Here is a 26,566-nt window from a genome sequence, read left to right as displayed (position 1 = left end):
CGAGTTTTTCTACACTAAAAGCGGAGCAATCTCTAAAATTCACATCTAAAAAACGTACAATCTTTAACATTTTTTTAAATCCAATGTTTTTTTTATCGACTTTTGAGGGCTGTCAGGTTGTTTTGCATGTCATTATTTGGAAATTTACTCAAGACTAGAACTTTCTTACTCAGAACTTCGTTGTATGATCTACATTTTGTCAAGTTATCCTGTGGACTTGCCGAATATAATATTATTAACTGTTATCTTATAAGCGTCTTTGCATAAGAATCTGTGAAAGATTACCCGAAGCTTAAACCGGTTCTGAGATAACGAGGATTTTGGTCATGACGATTACACGTGGAATACGAGTACTCCATAGATATACGTAAACCTCTTGGCTGTATCCAAGTCAATGCTTGCAAAGCTATTTGAGCGAAGATTGAAGGGTAGGTGTTCCAGGCTGCAAAACAACGATTTAGTCAAAACTAAGACTAAATTGAGGACAAATTGCTTCAGATGTAATTATGGATTTAATTTATCATGGAATATTTTTCAAAGCTGCAAAAGGATATGAAGAGGCAGTCTTCTAAGAACTACGGTGAACAGAAAATGTGATTGCATCACGTTTGACCCAAAGGGTTGGTTCAACAAAAGGATAAACGAGCCGCCCATCACAGCCATAGAACGAGGGCTGCGATGAGCATGCGCGTCCCGTATCTACGTAGGGCTGTTGCAAGTTGGGAGGGGCTGTTTCCAGTGATTCAGAATGCATCCCCGAATTCACTCGTTCACAAGATTCACGTAATCATGTACTTTACTGATTCATAATAAGACTGCAATATATTTTTTACACTGGTACCTCGTTCTTCCCGCATGAATCGATAAACGGTGTGAAATGTGATGACTCCGAGGATAATATTGAAAGGAATATTGATGCTTAAGCCCACCCACAATCTGCAAGTATGAGTGTAAGTAACTCATCCATACTATGCCTGTTGTAAATTTAATACAGAGGAATACTTGAAGGAATTTGCGGTAGACTTAGGTACGTAATTGCCCTTTCACCGCTATCGGAACGCTCACGTTGCTCGCGGTTACACACATGAGTTATTCCATACCGTACGAAGCTTTATAGTGACATACCTGAATCAACCCTTTTCCGTTTCATCTGCAAAACTATGTTCCATATACCCTATCAGATATCAAGGATGTTTGGGCACTCTTTCAACCTATCACGTTACGCATTCATGTTTCCCGAAATGTACCGTTGCATTTTGTAGCATATATCCTGCCATTCAAATCAATTTCTCTCTTATAGAAGTCACGAAAAACAATTCGTAATAAATGGCCTATGCATGTAATGAAAAATGTGAGCGTTTAAGTTTTATTGTGCAATTTATATTATGATATATTGAAGAGCAATTTATTTGTTTTTCCAATTGTTTGTCCAATTTTCTAAAATACGTTGCCAGACATACCCATACTATTGCCCATAATAACACACATTATCACATCAACTTGTGATGAAATATATTTTATACTTTTGTTCCAGGTTCCCGTGACTGATGTTATTCGAGGATCGGGTGACAGGATCGGTGGTAAGCTGTACTACGTTTATTGGCCATATACTGTGGCACGTACAATAGTATAATTATCCGCGGTGATGAATTACCCAATTGGCACCATCAAAGAATATGGAGATGCCTAGAAAAACCATGGTGTTGTTGCGCCTGATTCTGGCAGTTTGCACGGTGATCTAATATTCAACAGCTTATTACAATGTTAATCGAAAGATATTTTTCCGAAACTTCGTACGCTGTAATAGTCCTACGCTAAAACTATCGTAGCGAATAATATTCAGAGCAAATGAATTCCGGTATTGTTGTCGTGGTTGATATTATTATTATTATTGTTGTTGTTGTTGTTGTTGTTGTTATTTGTAATAAATTGTGTAATGTTGAATCATCTCAACTTTTGGCATCAACCGCAACAATACGAACGTTCTATTTCATACCTTAATATTCTTTGGTATCATTATATCTTGTTCAGACAGTGGCCTTGATATGAGCGGCGCTAAAATATGTTTGTTATCGTGAAATCTTAATTTTCTAAAATTTGACAAATATTTACTGCGTTATGCTGTAAATTTTACTCACAATTAGCTTCAATCTCATAATATATTATCGAGTCTTGGGCTAACTTACAATCAGAAGGCTTGTGACGTAACGCAAGGGAAAAAAAGTCACTCATGATATTATCAATTCATGAGACTACAAGAAAAGATGGCGCACTGTACCGCCAAATTTGAAATTACGACATTACAACAAATCGATGTGTACGACTTGTATGAGTAACAGGCGTGCGTAAAATCTCAAGTATAACATATTGTGATGCCAGTAATGCAAAATTGTAGTTATATTTAAACCCGTACGTATAACTCTTGAAGATTCTGTTGCTTGTAAATAATTGATCGTCCATGTCGTTACCGGTAGACCATATCATAATATGTGCTCAGCATGTGTGCATACTGCGGAGTAAACAATTTCCCACAATAGAGTCACGAAACATTCTGTGAATCAAACAATTAGGGTTACTTCCATATTCCGATAATCAGCCCTTACGAGCCATACTCGGCGGGTATTATATCTTGTGTGACGACGAATCGCAAAAAAGACACAAAATGTTAACCGTGATAAGCTTCCAAAGACTCGATAATACAATCATAGAAAATCATGGTAATATGAGTCCGTTGGCTTCCATATGACTAATTATTCCATGTGTCGCATACGATTTCGGGGATTTGCATGATTTTCGTTGGCGAGCGCGGGCGGAAAAACGCTATTATACCATCGCCACGACTGCAGCTGCATGAGCATACGGACGCTGTAACAAGCAACGAGTATACAGCCTCTATTTCTTGCCCGACAGTATTATTAATAGAGATTAAACCGTGCATCGTCGTGATGCCATGTCCTGCTGTCGGGTCGTGTGCAGACGAACTCCCGCGCCGCTGTGCCATCGCGATCCAGTCTGACTCAGAGAGTAGTCCACAGCACCTACTAACATTGCGTTATCGTATTCGTCGTCGTCGTACACAAACGGACAATATTACATACAGCCCGGCTCCCGTATCCTATTGCATTGTATACCTATATAGTATATATCTAATCTATACCTATATTTGTCGTACGCGAGTGCAAGTGCTAATTACCGATTTTCGCAACAAGTGCAAGGAACGAGCCACACCCGTAGGAGTAAAACAATAATAGAAAACGGCACACTGCGTTAGCGTAAAAAGTTTTCGGATCTCGAGGTTGTGTTCTAAAACTTGATCGGGAGTTGGATTATCATTTTTTTTTTGTTTTAATCAAAATTCAACGTGTTGGTCAATATCTCTCGCAAATCTTGAGAAAAAATTACTTGTAATACATTCCCGTCCCCTGGAACGGGCAGTTCAGTCCCATTCGTGAAACAGTCTAACGTATGTACTATACATATACATATAGGTGTACGTAAAATGTGTGCAACAATCTGCGAGATATAATCACAGCAACCGCAGCAATTAAATCGTCCACAGTTATTAAAGTCAAGTCTTCCGGAATTATTACTACTAAGTAATAGTATAATTATGCTGTCTGTGTCATGTCGCCCAAATCGTAGTATATTATGTATCCGTAGGGTTGTGCGTACATTGTAATTAAAGTAGTAGGTGTGAGCGAAATTGGAATTTCGTGAAACGATAGGCAAGTGACAATATAATGCTGTAGCAATAAGACATCGCGAAGTGTGTAAACAAATGATGCTAGTGCTTCTTTTGTGCGTCATAATGAAGATAGCAGAGTTTTCAGTTGGGCGCAGCGAACTAGCGCCGTCCAAGTCGGTGCGCCCGGTTCGATCGGCTTCGCCGTCTGGCAATAAGCGAAAGCGACGTCATCGCCCATATAACCGGAAGCTGAGCGAGAAATGTGACTGTATTTTACAGAAACGTAAGCTAATTACCTCAACTCCCTTGAATATAACACGTAATTTAATATCTAGTTACACACGAGTAATACATGTACATATTCGTATACATGGTACTTTCAAAATGAAGTGTGCAAGTATAGATCTTTTTCAGCTGTATTTTGATGAGGAAAATTGACTAAAGCATATAAGTCATACTCGAAGGATTTTCCAATTCATGTTATCTCGAATGATAATCCGTGAATTATATCGTCGTTTCAAATTCTTTATCCAAGAATAATGATAGCTACTTTCAAAAGTCGGAGGTGTTTTGCAAAAAGATACATATATATATTTACACGGCTAGTCCAGCGCAATATTTCCCATGGCTCTGTTAGTATAACTGTGCAGTATGTTACAGTATAAATGCTTGATGTCAGTTGCCATTCACGCGGTGCAGTAAGAGTGGCAATTTCTCAGAAACTGATGGATAATGAATACCTCCACCAAGTTAACCTTCGCCGAAGTGAGAAGCGCTGAATTCTCAAATTTACTTATATCAAAAACGCACGAGTTGAATGCCATAAATGCCTACACACAATTTGCTCCTCGCTACCGTCCCGACCCCGTAGCGAGGGTATGACTTTTATTAGTGTTGATATATGTATGTATAACAGGGAAAATGCTTCGTCGACGGTAAGATAGGAAGTAGCTAAATATCGAGCTTCCAATGCCTATGGGCAGTATAAGCTCGATATATATAAGCATCGAACCGCGGAAGGATAATGAAGAAAATTTAATTTAGTTGATTAACGTCAGAACATTAATTTCAGAACAAGTACGAGATATTCCATATTTAGGCTTTCCCTGTCTATAATGAATATGAAAGGAAAGTTTGAATTTTTGCAAACTTTACCAGATAATCGCTTGAAAATATTATTTGACCATCAGGACCGAAGAAGTAAAATTTTCTGACGCGTGTCAATAAATTCCAGTAACGTTTGGAAGCGAGATCAAAGATCAGAGAAACGGTTTTTTTTCTGTGCAATACCAATTTTCAATTGCTAATACAGTTCTTACACAGGATACCGTCGGTGATCTCTTCTAAATTCAATTTTTCAACATCACTTTTATATACATGAAGAAGTTAGCTATGAGTCGGTTTTGTAGCATGCGAGAGCGGAGATAAATTACTTGAACCATATCTTTTAATGCAGAACAATCAGACTTATCACACGCACTTGGAAATCCAGGCACAACCAATATCAACCTTATAAGTTTAACGGATTTGCATAGAAGCCCAGATATACTTAGATTCTTTTTGACAAAATAGACAACATCATATTTTGTTGCGAACGAACAATTTAGTACCTTGACAATGAGAGTTGCATCGACGATTTCGGAAAACACTTTTTCACAAATAATCTTTGGGTTTATGAAAAACTCGTGCTACCTATGTCGAAGCAATTGTTACGAACCTTTCCACAATTTCTCATGGCCGTTAAGGTTTGGCTTCTTGAACGCCAAGTTTGTCCGTAACATAATTAATAAAGTCTAAATAATTAATTAAATACGGCTGGCCACAATTTGTATAAAGTGCATTAAGAGAATCTGATTTCTGAACTGCTACTTCAATAACTACTGAATTCTGACATATGACGTATTCCCTCGAAACGCTCGAAACCAGTGTCGAGGGTGTGGAGATAATGGCAGTGCCCTGTACTTACCAACTAGCTCATGAGACTACATCAGAGTCGGTTGTGGAAGAAAATTTTTGCAACACCTGCATGGAAAGTCCATTTTTATGCACCATTTACAAGCACCGAAAGTAGTCTTTTATACACATGTGCGGGAAAAACTTTCGCGCATTGCTAGCGGTGTGAGAAAAAAACCTTCGCACATTGCCGGCGGTGCCAGCGGTGTGCGAAAAAGACGGTCGCGCTTTTATCCACAGTTGCGCATTTCGCAAACAGCTGCACTACCGCCACCGACGGAATAGTTTGTCACTCTTTGCCGTGCTCGACATCGTCACTGAACAGACATCGTGCCGTGGTTTCGTGTAAATACAATCGTGTATGTCGGACTTTCCATTACAGGTGTACCAAAAAATAGAGTTCGATACACGCGCGAAAGTTGGCAATGCCTATCTCGCATGAATGCGCCTCACTTGCCCTTCAACTCGTCTACGTTACGTCTCCGGGCTCGTGCTGTGCCTTCACGCTTGTGCGAGCATTGCCACCTTCGCGCACTAGTATCGAAAAACACTATTTTGTACGCATACACCCAATGCCAATTTTCACCTGGCTACGATGAGCTCCAATTGATTTTGTTTGGCTAATTGCTTTTTATCAATTTTCAGTCAATGAACTGCCCAATGGGCTTGTGGTGTTTTTACTGGCTGCAATAGATACGTACGCATTGAGTGCCTGCTATTGAGTTGAAAAAAATCAATGAATGAATGGTCGCCACGTGACATTATATAGTAATATTATATAAAGTAAAAAAAAAAAAAAAAACAAATGACGTGATGAAACAGAACTCTGGCCTCAAGCGAAATGGCACGTCACTGTGGGTTTTACAATCACTCATTTTCGTGTTCTGCTCAACATAGAGACAAAGATGTAAATCTAATATTACTCCTGCCGAGAGAATTTTTTCTGCTTTTTATTATAAGTATATGCTTCTCATTCACTTCGTGTCCAACAGAGCGCAAATGCAGCGGAATGTGGCAATGCGAATCAAACAGTAGCAAATCACGGCAAAATTTCCGTTTTACCCGTCTGAGGTTTAATAGAAAGTTGATCGCTGATTGGCTGGCACTTGTCCCGTGTTGGGCTGTTCTGCTGTATCTACGATCTATTATGGTTATGAAATAGGGATAACGCATTTTTGTGTAAATTTCAGAAGCCGTAAGTAGATTGCAGAAGTATGCAAAAACCGTAGCCCCGATTTGTCAAAGCTTCTGCATTCTACATACGGCTTATGGTATTCTGTGTGTTTTCTCTGCTCTGAAAATCAACGGCGTGGCCTCTCGTCGGAGCACGTCGGAGTGAGGCCAGCTCTCGCCTTTGTAACATTTGTATAATTGTAAGAGGAATAGGAAAATTTTTGAAACGTGATACCATGCGTGATACTGCCGAATACGCGTATTGTATGTGATTCATGATAATCGCATGATTCATATTCGTAAAATAGTGCTAATAATAAAATCCGCGAATCAGAGACGAGAAGTGACATACATTTGTGTATGTAATACGTACGCATGCATTTATATCAAACTACAATATGAAACGATGTCTCACATCTGCATTTGCAATTAACGGGGGATACACTCAAAACAGAAATTCCCTCTGATATAGTTTGTGTATAAGATGAATCATCACTAAGAAATTTAATTTGGTGTTAAATTTTCTGAAGAGGATACCAGGCCTAAGAGAAAAAAGAAGCATAACATGTGCCCTGAGTAAATATCGAACAGTTTTGTTGAAGATGGTGCCTCTTCGCGTTCGCGTGCGCCCACAACACAATAGCATATACATGCGTAGTAAATCGATGTGCATTGTCATGTAGAGAGGTTAGTATATTCAACGCATACGCTTGTGGATTCCGTTACAGCTGTATCACCGGTGATGGAGTTGGGGAATGTCATTTCGACCAAACAGAAAACAGGTTTGTACGAAAAGAACAGACTTCATCACCGGTGAATAAAGTTCGCGATAAGGGTTCAGTCCACGTTCCAAAAGAATGTGGTGCTTAGATAGGAACGAGATTCCTTCCAAGCGTTTTGCAATGGTACAACACAGGATGGGCTCGTGATAACCTTTTACGTGTAACTAATGTAACTCCATTGGGATCACTTTACCATGCAAATAGACGCTGTACATACATGTAGATAGATTAACGTTTGAGACCTTCGCCCCCAACTGAGACTAGTCCACTCTCAGCCACTGATTTAGCTATCGTTTACAAAGAAAACTCTGGTAATTCCACATTTTCATTCACTTTGATAATGTCATGAGTAGGACTATAAATTCTGGACCCTATCGTCATCTACTGTTGCCAATTTTCAGCAACGACAAATAATTGCGTTCCTCTTGAAAAATATGCTTGATACCGAACCTCGTTACAAGAGAGAACCATCAAAATACTACAAGTTCCCGTACAGTTGAACTATCATATGGCAATCACTTGAATGAACAACATCTTCATTTCCCGATACTTATGTGTTGATTGAAGTAGTTCGACCATGAAATTTGATCGTTGGTCCTATACGTGCGGTGAGAGTCACTCTAAAAGAATGTCGCATTCCTCGCATATTTTAACCTTCTGAGAGAAATCGAGAAAATAATCTCTACCTTATATGTGTAATGTAATCCAAGTTAATAATAAAACACGATAATTTATAAAACTTCTTGCAATGGTACAACGCGGACTGCATTTATTTTAACCTTTGTCGCATAACTTTACCATGACTAGCGTGCCAGGTGCTCTAATTCACAAATTTCATGCAAATAGAATCATTCTGCCGTGTGAATAGGTACAGTTTAATATAAAATTACCTAAATAGAAAATGATGTGTATATCTATGAATTTTCGTCGAAGTGATGGTTGCCTTTGGCATCGCATTGTCAGGTTTAATATTGGTATGAGTAGTGTGATTCACGTAATACCAGGATTATTGATCAGCCCTGTACTGAGGTACTACGATTGGTTTTGTGATTGTTGCTGTCCCTTTGGCCAATTATGTGTAAAACCTTTCACTTTATTATTTACAACTGTATCCAAGCATTTGATACGTAGATACCTGATACATTATGAATTTTGTAATACCGATAATGGTTTATCATTAACATATATCACATTAGACAGATGGTAAATGCTCTGTATGTGTGTAAATTATGTTCATCTGTGAAGAGAAGTGGACCTTATTATTTTCACATCAGATATAGATGAATATTTAACTTTGTCAAAGGTGGGTCGGGGGATGCTGCCATGGATGAACCACATACACCTGGATCTGACTGTAATTCCAACCCATCCATGGATCCGTCATCTCAAGATCTCATAACTTCAGAGTTCGTTCACGACAACATGGACTATCAATGGTTCGCCGATTGTGGGTAAAGTATACATAGCATCTATATATAATGTGTATGTGCAGTAGCATCATCATTCAGACTGTATGCAATGTCACTTTTATCATCTATTTCAACATAAATTGAAAGATCAATTAGAATCGTAATTCAGTTATAGGGACACAGGGCTGCATGTACACTCGAGTGTATTGTCCTCGCTATCCGCTTCGTATACTTGTGACGATCTGAGATATGATGCCGAGTGTCGATACCTTGATGCAAATTTCGCTGAAATTGATATGGAAAGTTTCCGGACTGCAGACATCCACTCTTTGCTCACTCTTCCCGTAATATGTACCGATCCTGTGCAGCACTCAGAGGTGAGACACTCAGTAGTATTCAACGTCATTCGTTTTCGCAATTCTGATTCTGACTGTATGTGTCAAAAGCAATTAGTTGTTTAAACAAAGGTTTCTGCATAGATATACAATGTGTTTTTTTTTTATTTTTATTGCTGTACCAGTCAAACTATCAAAGGGAAAGATATGCCAGCATGTCTGGCTCTATGATGGAAAAACTTGACTTTGATTCTCCCATCAGCCCCCATACTAGCAGCCAGGTAGGATTTGAAGACCTGACCGATTATAAGCATGTATAATACATGTGCATGCTAGTATTTTCTAGATGTGACCTACTCAATTTCGTGTGAAAACATATGACATCTTGTGCCCGCTTCTTCTCCTCTTCTCCACTTGTTGTTACTACAAATGAATCTTGAGTACGAAAATTCCGAAGGCATATTGCCAATATGGACGTCAAAGCTGCTAAGTCAAAGAGGAAGGAAGTAGGGTGGGTCATAGTCCCCCGCCACTCCCAAACATCACTACGCATGATTCATCATTGCTATCAAAGTTCAGAGAACAAAAGCTGTTCTTCTTACAGGGCGCAGTTGTATAAAATCATTGAACCGATCTATTCATCTTTATTTGGTGTCTTCTTTTAAGTGAATTATTATTATTACAACCTATTCTTGCTAGATATCTGTGCCCGAGGATGTAAACTTATCTAAATCACGTTACTTAGATAAGAAAGAGGAATCTGGTCATTTAAATTGTTTCACACGGAATATGTTTAAATTCATGTTTCCGTGCTGTGGCAACGCACAAATTCACAAGGTTATCAGTATTGAAATGCTGTATAAGTATTGCCTCTTCGTTTATGTACTGCTTAACTGAGGAAATGGTAATAGAGAGCCCTGATGGTAGGCGCACAGCATTCGTATACTTTGCATTTCCAAATGGAAGTTAAAGTTCATTGCACAAAATTTTATTCCAAAGGGAGAAGATTCTGCGTGTTCGACAGCAGATACCATGTCCATATGCAAGTCGTCACTACTCTTCTCTCCTGTCAAGGAGACACCTGTGCTGCCACCAGGTGGCAGTTACAGCGTCGATTCCCTGGACTGTGAAGACGTTTTATTGACATGCCAAGCCCACAATAAAATTAACTACACAATTGCTTTTGAGGGGAGTATGACTATGTATTCCGACGGTTCGCAAGACTTTGAAAATCAAGGTGATGTTCGATCGAAATTTAGTTTTTCAGTTTGTTGATTTTTAGGTGAAAATGAAATTTATAGTCTAAAGTAACTAAAGCGGCTAACCTGCTCAACAAACATGTTTCTTGTGTTACACAGAAAAACAAAATATTCGTCAAATCCCAGATTTCTATTATGACAAAAAGTTGAACTTGAAAAATATGTTTGGCCTTTCAATGGCTAAATCAGACTCCAAAGTCTACACCACTTGGAGTAACTTGAAACATAGTCCAGCAAATAACGTTATGACTCGTCATCCATCTGGCAACAATAATACAATGCCTAATTTTCTCCAAGCAAACGGACAGCTGAATTTAAACTTGAATAAAAAAAGTCAGAGTCTACCAGACCTCACGCAAACTAGAGAGCTGAGCCGGTATCCTCTTAACTTTTCTGTACGTACTCTGAACGTTTATAATTATAATTGAGTTCATAAAACCTATTGGAATACCGTACTCGCTCTAATTGTTGATTCATGGTAGATTTCTTCATATTTCTAGGTTGATTCGGCTGAATCAAATAATCACGTGGGCAATTTGCAAAGTTCAGGGTCAATCATCAGTCGTTCGATCAATGAAGATAGTTCCGAAAGCACAGACCACATCTCGACAAAAAAAAAGCTTCAAAATTTGAGCCTAGTGAAACGTTTCATGAAGCAAAAAAGTATGAGTGCAGAAGGAATGAGTATGACCCTTGATCAATCGGGCTCAGCTAGCGACAGTGGTTGGCCAACAAGTAACAGTGAAAGTGGCAGTGGTAGTGGAACTCGTACTCAAATACATCAGCATAATATCAATAATACCTGTAATAATTTGACTTTGGAGAATGATTTTTCTATAAATTGGGTAAAGTCTGACTATTACAATAATAAAGGAACAGAGCATACTTTTGCTGGTGAAGATTTTGACAATATTATAAGGAAACAATCACCGTTGCTGGAGGAATTTGAAGGAGAATTACAGTCTTCCGCATCTATTGAAGAATTGTCAGAGAGCATTTCGAAAATTGAATCCATGGACGGCAGCAGGTGCGAGAAACACGAAAATTCTTTTCTGGAAGATACTGTGACGCAATCAAATACAGAACAGATAAACTCTTCCAGTAAGAATTTGCCACTTTCAAAAACCACTGGAACACAGGTGTTCACTCAAGTCGAGGACAATAGCGTCCAAACATCATTAATATATCTTACCAAAGACAAAAATTACCCATCGATTTGTGAAACCACCATTGAAAAAAGGCCGGCCTACATTGTTTACCCAAATTACACTCTACCAGACTTGTCGTTTTTGCAACTTGGACAGGGTAAATTTGACAAAGTAGCGTTAAGACCTCAGTGTTTTGACAGGGACCGAAGTAGATGGAGAAAGTACAACAAGTCCAACAGGCCATTCTCCTGCAATGACCTCGACGCCATGAAGCAGCGTGGATTCTCGCACATCAAAGATTGGGAGTCCCTGACGTTTCTGTTACCTGCGGAATATAAAAGAATTCTCCATGACGTTCCCGAAGCCGCAAAGCATGTCAAGCTAGCCGAGGAAACAAAAAAACCACTATTCTGTTTGTCCCCGCAAATGCGGCACCGTGCTCGTATTATCGACGAGGCTACCCCAGATAATATTTCCTCTGCCAGTAGTATAGGCACACAACCGTCTTCAGGTTATAGAGGATCCTCAACAATTCTAACAGATTCATTGATCAATCAGCAAGGTGTACCAAATAATAGCAATCCCCTCTATTTATATCGATATGATAGTGCAAGCTCCGAAGCAAGCCTGACCTCCCAAGATACAAAGCAGTATAGGCCCTCCTGTAAACCAAAGATTAACGCACCGACCCTGCCTAAACGGTCCATCTCGCTGCCTCACGGAGACCGCGAAACTCGTTGCAACACGAAAGCACCTCCTCGACCTCCCCTGCCGAGAGGAATTTTGAGAAAAGACAAACTGACTAATAACAAAAGGTATAGCATGTTCGAGATGGGTGGTGTCAAAGAAGTGGAAAATCAACAGGTCACACCTGAAACAAATAAAAGAATGTCTCTGCAAGAACCTTACTACCTCAACAACGATCATCAGTCGCAGCAAATTCGTAGGTTAATTGATTCCGAAAAAGATGTTGATGAAGTAGAGGAACGTCTGTATTATGCAGGTTTGGGAAATATTATACTAACTCTTTGTATCCGTAATGAATTTGCCCTTATACTCAATCCATGATGCAAATGTTTGTGTACTTTTTTAGAGCGATTGAAAGAGTCTGAAAATTGTGTTAATTTAGAACTGTATCCAACTGAATGCAGTGACGAAATTATACAGTTGGAAGATTTTCTAAGGCGCAGCGGGTTTTCTTCACAAAGTAGCGACGGCGATAGCGAAGATCAAGACGTAAGGCTCAGGTCCTATGTTAGACAATTCTTGCGACTAAATATGAACAAAGATTTGGTGAAAAATGTTGAGATGATGGAATCTCAGAAAAAGACTGTGAGCTTCGCAGTACAACAAAGGAAAGAATTTCTCAAAAATAAGGTGAGAGAATGCTTCTGCTACTGCATAATTTATGTATGGAAAATTTTATGAGTGATTGCCCATGCTATTTCACTTATGCATTTAACATTTGTATAAGTGAGGGATTTAGTCTCTTGTAACAAGGTAGATATCTAATTAATTTCAGTTTTTTTTCTCATATAGGTCAAACAAGCGGTGCACCTATTTTAGTTTAGGATTGTGAATTGACTAAGTTTTTTCCCTCCAAATTCTATCCACCTTGAATTGCTTATTTCTTCATTAAGTAAAATAAAACTTCGAAAATGAACAAAAAATTAAAAATATTTTAAAATCTATCATGTCTAACACATTTAATTTCAGGGTTGCACTCTAGGTTTCACAGCAAACAAACAGTCACTGGACGAAAGGACATCTATTGCCGAGTCTCCCAGTGGCAGCAGTGAATTAAAATCCTTTACTACGAACGGAAAAAGTGGTATGTCGTATGTCATAACTATATAGATTCAGGTTTCTTACAGTGTGACATTTTTTTTAACAAAAACTATAGCTTATTCTCCTGTATGTGCACCACACAATCTGTACCACTTTGTGTACTGTAACTAAAGAACGTAAGTGAAATCTGTTGTTTTCTTTAACAGATATGCTCAGGTCTGTCAACAAGTCTGTGGGTCTAATATTGAACTACTGGCGTATAGAAACAGTCAAGGATGAACAGGTTCAAGATAATAGAAACGAGTGCGCCCAACTCTGTCTGAGTAACTTGTGTCCTGCCTTATACGCTATCATGTGCGACGGTTTGCGGCCAAACATTAATTCGTCTTTCGGACCCTTAGCTAATAGTGTCTGGCAAGTGGTCGAGGCATCTTCTCAACAAGGCCCGTTAACTAAAACCCTGAACGAATTGGTACAAAAGATAAATGGTGAAGACTTTATCACAGAAGGAATGCTCAAGTTCCACGCATTTGTGTTTGGCTTGCTGAAGTAAGTAGAAAAACTGGACTTGATTGTATCAATTTTTACAAAAGTCTGCCTTCGACAAATTGAAATATGATAATATTCTCATTCGAAACTATACGATCTTTACACATTTCTATCTCTGTATGCATATAAAGTACCAGGAATATTCGGCGAAGCAAAACCCTCCAGGCAATTTGATGGAATTCTATGCCTTTGCGAATTACTCCACAGAGTCATTTACTGGTTGCTGTTCATTTAGTGAGAAATAGACACTTGTGCGGGCACCAGGAAAAAAAGGTTACATCTGTCGCACTTGTGTTCAGCAATGAATAAATAACCTTGTATATCTGCCACCACTATGTCTGAGGGGTCTGCCAAGATCGAATATTCTTACTATTACTATAGTACATTGGTCCGCAAAAAATGTGAATATAAATTTGTTAATATTATATATGCACAGAGAAGTACATGGGCGCGTGATCATAGTTTTGCTGTAAAAGTTAATAGCATACCTTTTTCTCGATCAGCTTGAGGGCACTGGATGCTTGGTTTGCATATTTGTGCACACGGGAATCTATCTTACGAAAGCACTACTCCAGAAGCAGTTTATTTGTTAGTTCTCTCGCCTGCGTTAATGCCCGAGAAATGGTGGATGCACTTTTGAACATTCTTCAACCTCTTGCATTGTGCCCGTTTCAACTGGATATGCTGTATCAGTACCGTCAACTTCACAACAGCTTGGGGCATATGAACAATCATCTAACAAACGTAGGTCCCTCTTTTCATTCTCTGTGTATAGTTCAAAAATCGTGGAGAAATATCGACTGGACAGAAAGTGGGAGCTCGTTGTGTAAATATTATACTTGGCGACTAAAATTCACAACTGTGTTTCATACTTGCAGGCTACTGTAGGCTTAAAATCTGTGGATTCGACAGAAGTGAGAGGTCCAAGTAAACGAGAATTTTTCAACAATATTGTTAGTCCTGTCAAGGTAAGACCACGATCCTGTGTAGACTATGCAAAAGGGGGAAATATGCAAGGTATCCTGCATGAGGCTAACTTGAACAACACTATTAAAAAACGTTGGAGTAATCTTCCATCTGGTTCAAAACTGATCCAAGCATTTGACAAGCTCACTTTAGAAGACTCCGAAGATTATACTGATAGTCTTGAACATTCGCCATTGAAAGTGGGGGCTCCTCAAAACGTTTCAGCTAAAATCAAATCTCCCCCAATTTCTACTGGTAAAGTTGAAAATGAGGAAATGTATCCCGGTGGTGTCAAATTCAAAAAACTGCAAGAAAAGTGGGAGCTCATGATTGGAAAAGAGGAAAGTAAAGAGCAACCTATTGCCCGATCACCCGAATCTCCGGCTCGAACGCCAACAAATTCGGGGAAGTCAAAAATTCCCCGATTGCTGCCTTCCCCTACGAAACAGCCTATGAACGTGTTATCTCCCATTCCAAAAAGTTCGAAATCAACAACAACTGGTATACCTTTGTTGAAAAAATCTGCTGCAATTGGACAAAAAATCGTAAATAAACAGTCCAGTGAAATCCGTAAAGATTTAGCAGGTGGTCGAACCAGTCGTCTTGACCAGGAGACAGGTGGCATTCCACGAACTCATTTTGCGAGGCCGAGTTCTTTGCCATACAGGCCGCCACATGGTGGTGGTACCAAAGAAAAATGCTCGACATCCCCTCATAGAAGAGCCGCGTCTACCTCGTTGCCAAGGCCCACAGCTGTCATGAGAAACGCTAAAATAGGAACGACAAAACCACCTCTCAAGTGGGTAATAATGAAAGACTTTAATTAGGCATAATGTCAAAGTTCCTGGGCATTCACACCAGTTTCCTATACTGTTGGTCATTATTTCCATACTCACAGTTTTTGATTTGTACATCCGTTTCAGAGAAGTCAAGACACTCACCCACAGGTTACCATCGGACAACGGTCATCTTTCATTCAGCGAAGGTGAAAAGCTAACTGTTATTCTTGAAGTAGATAACAAGTGGTTACTTTGTTTGAGAGGTGAACACAAAGGTTTGGTTCCAAGATCGTGCGTGCACGCTGTACAAACCTGACACACTTCTGTTACGGACGAATTGAAAAACTCAATCTGTCTAGGATCGTCATCATGTACCGCCAATGCTTGAAAAAAATTCATAATAATAAACATAATGTGTACAGTGTATTAAATATGAAACGTAGGAAAGCTTTTTGCAAAGTAATACTCTATATATTATTTATCTGTTAGTCTATTAATATTAGGCAAATTAAAGTCCTTGTGGCTTCATTTCTATTGCACCTCGTAATAAATGTTATTTCATAGCATTATGAAGAATTTGAGACTAGTAAGTTGATAGACATATTGATGTACTGCTAGTCATAGATTTTCAAACCAGATTGTATTTAATTTTGTGAACATACTTGTTTATAACCACGTTGTAAATACATAACACACGTATTATAGAATACCTATAAATATACACTATACACGTATACAGTAATTATGATTAATAAGTAATAACTCATCTAATAATGCATACGCTAATTATAACTGTGATCATAGTGGATAGGCAAATGACTTTATTCTTAAGGAAATGCGATGAATCTTTGCTTCAAATTTTGTCCTATCGTGTTTTCCTTGATCATTCGTTCCAGCAACCCCTATAAACTGAATAGTTTCAATCAACTATTCTCTTTGGTTTTAGTGATTTTACTCCGTAATGTGTTTTTTTACTTACTTTATGTATAAACTGATAAAAAATAATGAGACAAGTATCCAAACACATATACATAATCTAATAAACTTTATTATCACCTATTTTGTTTTCGAACTTTTTTAACCAGGTGCATAGATTTGAGTTTGTAGATCCGGGTCGTGTGGGATATTTTTTACAGTTCCCTCCACCAATGTGGGATTCTTTTTGAAAACTTCATTGGTCCATATTATTACAGACTGCACTTGCGCTCTACCTGCACAAATGCGAAATCATGCGAAACTATGCAGTGTCGAGTGCCAAACTACAAAGTGTCATATACTCTGTAGTCCAGGTGAAAACTTTGTTGATTTCACGTTTGTTTCCCACACGTTTTTGACTTGTTATAGCCTTTGCAGGTACATGGATTTGAGACATCTCTCTGAAAAACCTCAAACGCTGCTTTTCAAAACTGGATGAAGAACTAACGCAAGGTTAAATGAAAAAATATTTTATTCATTCTCTGAAATAAGAGGTTTAATTATTTACAATTATTTTTGAGGTGTGTCGTATCACTGTGATTTGAGTGACATGTTGCACCTATAATTAACAACAATTACTGGTAAAATTTGATTACAGGTAAATACATTATATTTACGCGCTGTGAACATTTCAGTATCAAGTAACCGATGATCTTTAGCAGTAAAAGAAGTACATTAGTTACCAGAAACTATCATAATTTCATAGTTAACTACACTTGATAAAACTTTTTGACGGAATCATCAATCAGCAACCAAGAAATGGTTGATAGTTTTAAAAAACGTACACAATATAATGTGTTACGTGACGCAAGTATGGTTTACGAATTTTATTGCCTATGTTCGTTACTTAAAGTAATTATTTTTGCGACAGTTCAAAAAAGACTCTGAACAGTCTAAGAAACGGTAGTTTTATGTCTTTGTACTACGAAATGCTTTTTTTTGCGCTTTGCGATAAAAAAGAAACCGTGTAAATCGTACCTTTGTTTCATAAAGTATCACGTGCACCATGGAGGCAGTCTTTTTACGCCTCACATGTTTACAATATTTGTCTTTGGCTTGCATTGCAAATTTACGCTTAGTGTAGAAAGACCTACTTTACCTCCTTGATGCGCAATCTACTATTGGTCAGAAGTATACACTGACTCATTTATTATTTCTAAAAAATGAATGGAAAATCTCATAGCTATTACTTATGCCGCTTCCAATGAACGGAATCATTGACGAGAATCTTTGGACTGATCAATTTATACCTAAAAAACACACATAAAGAGCCTTTTCGAAAAGTTTAACAGTTAAGTAATTTACCGTAATATTCGCATTGAAAGTTATTTGCGTTGACCAATGAGAGGCGTCTTTTGGCTGGAGCATGGCTAGGACAGTGAACCTATTCATAAACGTAATTTGTTATTGGTAAACAACAGCTTAAAAGCTACTCGTACCTCGAACTTTCTCAGAAGGAACTTGCATTTCAATTTTTTTTTATACAAGGAATCGACCTATGCAAGGACTTATCAATTTCTTAATCCTGTAAAGCAATATTAATCAGCCATTGTTGTTACTAATAAATTCGAATATTAATATGCGTACTGTTACCCAAATATGATCAAACTCACTTCTACAGGTACAAATAGTGATTGGCGGCCAAAGTTTCGACCAGTGGCAATGTGATAACTACTAATACATAATTTAGGCAGTGGGAATCACAATAACTACGGTATAAAACAGAATCGTTGGCTAATTTATTATAATCAATGCGCATGAGACAATATATGTATCGTAATGAAGATCAAATGCTATATACAATTGATGATTCGATGGAAATGCTGAAATGGCCTGTATAAAACTTCGTTCATTTTGACAATCTTCAAAAGCTGTACTAAACTGGGATTGAAATATTTGGAATTATTTCTGTGAAGATAGGTTTCATTATCTGTAACTGCTACTACGATACTATAAATCTCTAGTGTTATGAACATATCACTTTATAGAATATATGGTAATAAATCCTAATAAGTAATAACTCTGCTTGTTCAAGACAGGCCTACTTTTATATACCTCGTTTAGCACAAGCCAGACGCAAGTAAAAAAATAATCAATCAGAGTAAACTTATCTTATTCTGAGATCGAGTACAAAATTTTTCTCTTAAAAATATTCTACTTGTTGTCCACCCTCACAAGGGAATTGATACTTAACAAAGTTAAACAAAGGGTTTGCAATCTTATATATCTCATAGCTTTGTTTATTATCAACGTTATAGAACTAATGGCTTGCTTGCATAAATTCTTAAATTCGACCTGCAATAAATATTTTATTAATGTAATTATCTACAGGGTTAATCAGTGTAGACAAATTTTTTTCTAAATTTCAATTCTAATTGAAACAATCACTTGATTTTTACAACTTCCTTAATTTAGTCAGATTCGTTCAGGTTCACAAACTTGATTCTGAATATCATTACATCGTTATTTATTTAATGGTCGAGTGATGTGAATTATTTATACATCTTTTGCGATAGCAAATAGCCGTACTTGATCACCAGCATAAGCAATATAGAGTAAGAATAAATAACTAAATACAACAGATGTAGGTCACTAAAACTCTGCTATTGTCATTAATTTTTCTTTCCGCACATTCCAGTAACTGGAGGTTAAATTTACCGTGCAGTTTTAACTGGTTACACAATGCTATATTTGCTGAACTTATTCCTCTAAGGCTGATAACATAATGAGGTAAGGTGAACAGCTACTCTTTCTTCGTATAAATATACGATCGGGCGATCGTTCGTTAAGATTATTCCTAAACAAAAAAGATATATCACATTTATTTCTAACCATGTTCTTACAGCTAACTTGTGGGACTGTGGGGTTAGAGCGTTCAAATATTACATTACTAATATTGTACAGAATAATCCCTAGACGCTTTCAGATTTAAATCACAGAATTTTTGTACCAGTCATACACAAGTTATATACAATTTAAATATGCATATGTCTGTATACGTTTCTAAATTCAAAATATTTGTAGGCAGTGAAAACGTGTTGCAAGATTTTCATTTTGTATCTTAGCAGCTGCGGAAAAATTATCTTTGTCTACAACAAAGTGGATTGTATTTTAATCAACCGTTCAAATTTCTTTTTTACTGCAAGCTATGCTGTTTGAAATCAACTAATATGCAGATCTGTCATTTAATTTAATAAACCAATAGTTCAAATTAGCAACTGTTGATTTACGTTGCACATTCTTATCTGGGAAAGTTGCACAAAAATAAGTACATGTTACAACTAAATTGATTGTACAATTAGTAACATCAATAATAAATACGCGGCTATGCCTAACATAACTGAAGTTCGTAAAATCTCGTAAATAACAATATCAGGTTAACCTATTCTGGACAGACATGTTTCAAATGTGTACTGTATACATCAACTATACAAGAAGATGTATTGAATGCGCAACATAATCAAGGGGTTACTCCACTGTCCCAAGCGTCGATACAGGCTAATTTTCAGAAATTAATTTCGGAAAAACTACTGATGCAATATTAATAACTTTTTTATATCAACTCGTGCACAGGTTGAGACGTACAAAATACTATTTGATAAGGATATGCGTCTTCGTGTCTTTCGATGCTTTTGTGCGCGATCAACTGGTGTACATGATATCGCATGTATCGGTGGTCTGGCAAAACAAAAACAAAAAAAAAAAACAAAAAAAAAAAAGCTTACTAACTACATTGTATTAGCATTTGGCTGATGAAGCTTTTTTTCTTCCTCTTTCGTGACGGGAAAAAAATTCTCGAAGACTCTTCAACGTTTTCAGCTCATGAATATGTTGTATTGTTATTAATACATTATTATTATTATTTGAACAAAAAATGAAAAAGGGCAACATTGTTCGTCAACCGAAAAGTACTATTTCTTTGAGTATGTATACTTTTGTATACTAAATTTCAAGTCGATTACAGCTCAAGATATCATGTACTCGGTTTTAACAAACATAGTTTTGAGAAAAATGTGTTCAAGGTTTGAGCATTAATTTTTTGAGCGCTTTTCCTAATGTGTATATGAATTGAGGAGCTGACGAGTTGTCAAGAAATTATTAATATGGCATCAGTAGTTTTTCCGAATCAATTTCTGAAAATTGATCTGTTTCGACACTAGTCACAGCGGGGAAAACCCCTTAAGCAATTCATATAAACTAAACACCAGTTCTTTCCTAGATCAAGGAAATCTTTATGATACATTCTTGAAGAAGACACAGACAAGTCTGTTACTTAAAAATTGCGGTATAAAAAAACCATTCAGAATTGACGTTTGTGGATGTGTATAATACAACCATTCAATTCCGTTACTGTGTAATGTTAACATAAATATTCTGCATCTATCGAAGATAAATTGTTTGTGTGTTTTACCTTGCGACTTTGTCTCTTGGAATTCTTCCGCGATATCTTGGATTCTCTAGTGTCCTGCCCCAATTTGTTCAGGCCTAATCTGAAGCGGATAGGAACCTTTGAATCAACAGTTGACTCATCTGGAAATTCAACCAAATATCTGTTACAGTTTCATAATGTTAAAATGAATTATTGTCGTAAATTTCAAGTAACAATTTATTACCAGTACCGTAAGATGGAAAAGCTTCATCTGCTATACATAATATTTGTCTTTTCAAAAATTATCATGAAAGATAAATATCGTGAAAGAAAATGAATAATTGGAAATTTATTGTTTCTCCATATAGTAAATTACACACCTTCGGTCTCACGAAACTCTGTTACTGGTCTGTGAAGTACAGTCACTCGTCTCACTTCGTTTTGATTTGCTGTAGAGTATAATGACAATTAGTACACCATATTGAAGGTAAATCTATGTCACATATACAGCTGACATCGATAGAATAATACCCATCTTAAATACTTTTTCTAATACTGGTGAACTATGAAATTTCTTCATACTTGGCATGTATGAATTACTTCATCGTTGGCTGTCGGTGTTTAAAGTATATTAAATATGTTACCGTTCGATTACTCACGTTTATCATCTACTTTGACTAGCTGTTTTCGAATACTCTTGGCATTACTCTTCACAACTCTGGAAAAATAAAATGAAAACATCAAACATTACGAAAGCTTTACAAATATGCTATATAAAAATTTGTTTATCTGCTAAGTGTGTTCCAAACTGAATGATTTGCTCCAACATAACTAACTCACTTTATTTTTAAAAACCAATAATGACATAAATGTACAAAGCTAGTTTGTGGCAAATACTTAATATCCACCATAATTAATATAATAATAAGGGTAAGAACTCACTCGCGAACCACGCCCTTGAATGCAGATTGAACAAGTCGAACTGATTGCTGATGAAGTGGTCCAGTTCTATTCAATCTTTCTGCTCGCCTCCTGCTTAGCTCGGTTCGCAAGTCTCCCTCTTCTTCCTCAACTATAAGGTCTTCAAAAACAGTCTCTGAATTTTCAGCTGGAACATCATTGGTCGCCTCCTTACGTTTCTTACACTTTTTTTCCTTCCCAATACGCTCCGACAGTGGCAACTCACCCTTTGTTTTGTGAACCTGATAAAGTTCCTTATCTTTCTTTTTTTTCTTCTTCACAAGCTTCTCTCGTTCCAACTTTGCAGGCTCTATTTCACTGCACAAATTGATTGTACTGGCAATAGTTGCTGCAGGTGAGTCTTCAACCGGTTCTTCCAAATCTTCCAACTCAAAGTCAACTCCCAGGTACAGGTCATTCTGTATCGTCTCGCAGACACCATCACTCAACTTGTGTGGAGTGCGTGTATTGGTTGTACTGATTTGGGTCTCATGTGGGAGATCTGATTTCTTCTTTCTGCATTCTTTCCTACTCAGTTTAATTTTTTTATTCTCATTGATAGGATCTATTGGCTTGGTTGACTCAAATTTTCTCCGTCTAGCTTCCAGTACGGGATCGTTAACAATGCCATCTGTGCTCTTCCCTGTATGTACTAGGGCAACCTTTTCATAAGACTCATCTTTTTGTTTTGGCCTACCTTTGACGAGATCAACCGGTGGGGCTTTACCCTTGGAAGATGGTGATAACCCTCTTTTTGAGAGCGGACTCTGGCGATTGCACGGAGTGTTAGATCGGGGTTTTATCTTTCTTGGCAATTCTTTAGGCGATTTTCTTCTCCGTGGGGAAAGGCGAGGTGAATTTCGCGGAGAGGACCACGGCGACCTACGTGGCGATACTGCAGGTGACTTACATTGAGGGGACATTCTTCGATGTGGTGAAAAACGTGGTGATCTTACTCTTGGTGATAATCGTCTTGGAGACAGTCTTGGCGATGTTCTGGGGGTTTTCAATCTTGGAGACATTCGCCGTGGCGACGTTTTAGGTGACCTAAGTCGCGGTGACAAGTGACGCGGTGTCAACCGTGGCGATCTGAGCCGGGGAGAGAGTTTCGGAGACCTTGGTCTTGGCGAAAATTTCCGAGGCGACAATCGACTCTGAGGTGATCGTCGTGGAGACGACCTGGGTGATCTAGAACGTGGCAGACGCAGCGATATTCCAGGTGATCGTGATCGGCAACGTGGAGGCGTTTTCGGTGACTTAGGACGTGGAGACAACCTGGGTGATAATCTCGGCGGGGTTCTTTTCAGCGGTGACCTTCTGGGCGATCTTCTAGGTGAGAGTCTAGGTGACAATCTGGGTCTTGGTGAGAAATGGGATGGAGATTTCTTGGGAGATCTAAATCGCAAATCTCTTCCGCCATCACTCTGGAGTTTTCTAGTTAGTCTGGGAGGAGATCTTCTAGGTGAACGTTTGGGTGATTTTTTCCTAGATCGTGGTTTTGGGGATAACGATCCATGCCTGTGCGTAGGCCAGCTCGCATTGTAAGGAGACATAGGTCTTGGTTCGTTTTTTAGTACACTGGAAATTGAAGAGTGTACCAACGGACTACTACTCCTGTTTGTCCTCCTTAGTTCTAATTTCGATTTAGCCTGTTGCTTTTTACTCACCTCCTCATCTCTAGTACTCCTGTTCTCTATTTTTGGATGCATTTTTTCTATCATATCAGCCTTGTCTATACTCATTTCTTTCTCCATTTCATCCATCAGTCGTTCTAGGCTATCTTCCTCTTCCAGATCCGCCATCAAAAGCACATCGTCATCGTCTTCCTCTTTTTCATCGCTCTCACTATGCTGTAGACTTTCACTATGTGTGCTCAAATTGTCTGCATCACCGAGCTCATTGCTAATTGTAATAACCCCTCTATCTTGCCTTGGTTCTACTTTAAGTTTGGCTGAGGTACTGCCGGTGCGATCTCCCTCATCGTCTTCATCTGAACAACTGGCATTATCCTTATATCTACAGAATTTTGATTCATCTGTAACGAAAATTCAAATATCATCTCAGTTGACTCACATCACTCACTCACGAGGCTTTTGAAAGTAGATACTGTTCATTTTCATAACCCTTACCAGATGTCTGATTTTGCATAGTTGACCCTATATCCTGTGGCTTCCTAAGAGGTTCTGTTGACAACAAAATGTCTTCTTCGACTGGTACTATGGCGATTAGGTTTGGGTTTCGGTGCTTTTGAAAGTATAGATTCTGAAACCGTATTGCAACAGCTCATCATTATACAATATTTCCATTTAAACTCATTGAATATTTAGGCCTACATCCCAAGACTGGACTCAATTGTTTCCTGAGTATTTTATCACTACAGTGTATGCTTACCCCATTTTGTCTTGCTAATTGAGGCTGGCGGTAGGTCAGTCTATTTGGTCGTTGCCCTTTATAAAATGTACATGGTTGTGCAATTTGTTGGGTATTTATTTTAGCACGCGACCGAACTTGCAGGTCTGGTTTGAGATTATTCTTTGTACGTAACGACTGAAGTGCAGCCATCCGCAGCGCTTCCAAGTCTTCGTCGTCATCATCGTTTTCACCCTTGTTGTTGGAATGTGTTTTATTTGAGGCAAGAACCATCTATAAAATATCAACATTTGAGTGACAGAAGTAACCATTAACTATGTATGTATCAATTTTGACGTACACGTCGTGGAACTTTGTAACATGCCCCATGATACGAGTCATTAAACTTTTCCTCATAATTATAATAGATAGTCCACTACGGTAAAAAAAGGTGTCTCTATATTATACCTCCACTCTTGGGTCAGTCACAAAAATATTGACATATCATTACTCAAAGAACCAGAGCCTGGAGGACGTTGTTGTAATGGATTTACTTTGGGAATACTCGAAACAATTATAACGAATCATCCCAAAGGTATTCCTAGACTATATACCAACACATGCAAAAAACAGTAATGTTAACAAATTCTGATAATCGAAAACATTAGTTTTCCAAAAGATACTTGTCATCCCATTGAAGAATGAAATAGGTTTAATTGCTGTTACTAAAAGTTCAGAAAATTCCTTCATAACAAAACGATAACTAGAACTCTTCATTATCTCTTCAACATGGAAAATCTCAATTGGGCATTGGACACTGTGTTGTGGAGTTTCATATTTCCATGAGCTGCGATGAAGGATAAAACGTAAAAAATGATATCGTCAAGCATTCTATACTCAGGTAACGAAAAATCCTCTCTCTGAAGCGAAATCGTATGAATATTATTTTGGAAATGGATTTTTCGTTGTGCCGCGGAAACAGCAATTTACAGTAATAAAGTACCATTCATGAAAACATGGGAAATCACCGAGGGGCTATAAACTAAAAGTATTCGAAACTTGGAAAATGCCGTTGTCCATATAATGTTCAAATGATAAATATACGGTTCGTTTTTCCATACCTTCTGGCGATAATCCATATTTTGCGGAGTACAACTCCGAAAAAATGCAAGATTTTCCAGGTGAACACCACGGTTCGACGCACACATTAATCTTGTAGCATTAATAACTTTTCGAACAATATGATCACATTCTCAATGATTCAACGTCTAGGATTTGATTATTTTAAACAAATATTTTTGATTCTTCAGCGATTCCTAATTTGTCAGTATACCGCGAACTGATACAATGTCGTTTGCTTTACTCTGGCTATCCCCTAATACAACACAATGTCAACGTTATGCATACTGTCATAAAGTATAGATACATCGTACAAGGTACGAATTACTATGGATGATTACGATACAACATTTCACTTATTCGGCATAGAGACACTACATGTACGGAGTAGCAATAATAAGCAGTGCACAGAAAGTGCGGCCATTTGCGTTAAACCGGATACCATCCCGCGTTGATTGAATGAAGATTGCTGACTACAGCTAGACACGGTTATTATTTTGGAGCAAGCAAAAGGCCGTGAGGGTAACGGCAGTGCCCCACACTTGCCGACTCGCTAATGGGGATTACCATAGACTTATAGAGATAGACTGCGCGGTTTGTGCATCGAGCTGAAGCCATAATTAGAAAGAGAGAGCAACAACTGGAGCCAGATCTCACACTTTAATCGGTGACTTGGCAGGGGTAACACACATGACTCATACAAGTGTTACAACCCGTTTGCCTTGCCGCTTTCCTCGCCTGGTGGCTGTTTCCTGCTTTTACAATCGTACAACAGAGAGGTTCGGCTTCAGCTGTGCTCTCTTTTTCTAATTACGGCTTCAGCTCGGTGCACAGGATCATGTAGTATCTCGATAAGCTAAAGAATTGCGAAGGGGCCGCGGGGGGCGGGGGGGGGGGGGGGGTACAATGTTAATTGGTCGGTACAGTAGGACATTTCTTTAATGCAGCTTCTCGCGACCGCTGAACTC

General features: G+C 38.2%; 2 protein-coding genes across 16 annotated transcripts; one reads left to right on the top strand and one right to left on the bottom strand.

Moving 5' to 3' along the window:
* Positions 1-732: 732 nt before the first annotated feature.
* Positions 733-16,885, top strand: LOC107221834. Of its 13 annotated transcripts, none has more exons than XM_015660974.2 (14): positions 733-950; positions 1,535-1,580; positions 8,897-9,044; positions 9,172-9,379; positions 9,523-9,618; positions 10,337-10,574; positions 10,696-10,991; positions 11,097-12,747; positions 12,838-13,121; positions 13,461-13,575; positions 13,739-14,081; positions 14,585-14,825; positions 14,960-15,846; positions 15,971-16,885. In XM_015660974.2, exons 1-14 carry the CDS (start codon positions 945-947, stop codon positions 16,140-16,142), a joined length of 4,731 nt encoding a protein of 1,576 aa, XP_015516460.1. In that variant the 5' UTR covers positions 733-944; the 3' UTR covers positions 16,143-16,885. The 13 variants fall into 13 exon arrangements, with proteins under 13 accessions (XP_015516460.1, XP_046602471.1, XP_046602470.1 ...); XM_046746515.1 differs by lacking the exon at positions 733-950 and adding an exon at positions 1,319-1,351; XM_046746514.1 differs by lacking the exons at positions 733-950; positions 1,535-1,580 and adding an exon at positions 3,007-3,968 and having other exon boundaries at positions 14,960-15,850.
* LOC107221837 (neurofilament heavy polypeptide) lies at positions 16,290-26,226 on the bottom strand. Of its 3 annotated transcripts, XM_015660980.2 has the most exons (8): positions 25,601-26,223; positions 24,522-24,773; positions 24,260-24,392; positions 22,113-24,165; positions 21,830-21,888; positions 21,551-21,619; positions 21,213-21,331; positions 16,290-19,598 (listed from the first exon to the last, which is right to left on the bottom strand). In XM_015660980.2, exons 1-8 carry the CDS (start codon positions 25,685-25,687, stop codon positions 19,593-19,595), a joined length of 2,778 nt encoding a protein of 925 aa, XP_015516466.1. In that variant the 5' UTR covers positions 25,688-26,223; the 3' UTR covers positions 16,290-19,592. The 3 variants fall into 3 exon arrangements, with proteins under 3 accessions (XP_015516466.1, XP_046602484.1, XP_015516465.1); XM_046746528.1 differs by lacking the exons at positions 16,290-19,598; positions 25,601-26,223 and adding an exon at positions 24,841-24,913 and having other exon boundaries at positions 20,401-21,331; XM_015660979.2 differs by lacking the exon at positions 16,290-19,598 and having other exon boundaries at positions 20,402-21,331; positions 25,601-26,226.
* Positions 26,227-26,566: the final 340 nt, after the last annotated feature.

Source organism: Neodiprion lecontei, chromosome 1, assembly GCF_021901455.1.
Source record: "Neodiprion lecontei isolate iyNeoLeco1 chromosome 1, iyNeoLeco1.1, whole genome shotgun sequence".
NCBI lineage: Eukaryota > Metazoa > Arthropoda > Insecta > Hymenoptera > Diprionidae > Neodiprion > Neodiprion lecontei.
The sequence above is the reverse complement of the archived record's forward strand: the minus strand, read 5'-3'. Positions and strand labels throughout refer to the sequence as shown.

Coding starts and splice junctions, on each gene's coding strand:
- LOC107221834 (XM_046746511.1), top strand. CDS start 3,779: ATGATGCTAGTGCTTCTTTTGTGCGTCATAATGAAGATAGCAGAGTTT. Junction 14,826..14,959: donor TGAACAATCATCTAACAAAC/GTAGGTCCCTCT, acceptor TCATACTTGCAG/GCTACTGTAGGCTTAAAATC. Junction 15,847..15,970: donor ACGACAAAACCACCTCTCAA/GTGGGTAATAAT, acceptor CATCCGTTTCAG/AGAAGTCAAGACACTCACCC.
- LOC107221837 (XM_015660979.2), bottom strand. CDS start 25,687: ATGTGTGCGTCGAACCGTGGTGTTCACCTGGAAAATCTTGCATTTTTT. Junction 24,774..25,600: donor ATATGGATTATCGCCAGAAG/GTATGGAAAAAC, acceptor GATATTTTATAG/ATGGTTCTTGCCTCAAATAA. Junction 24,393..24,521: donor AATTAGCAAGACAAAATGGG/GTAAGCATACAC, acceptor ATACGGTTTCAG/AATCTATACTTTCAAAAGCA.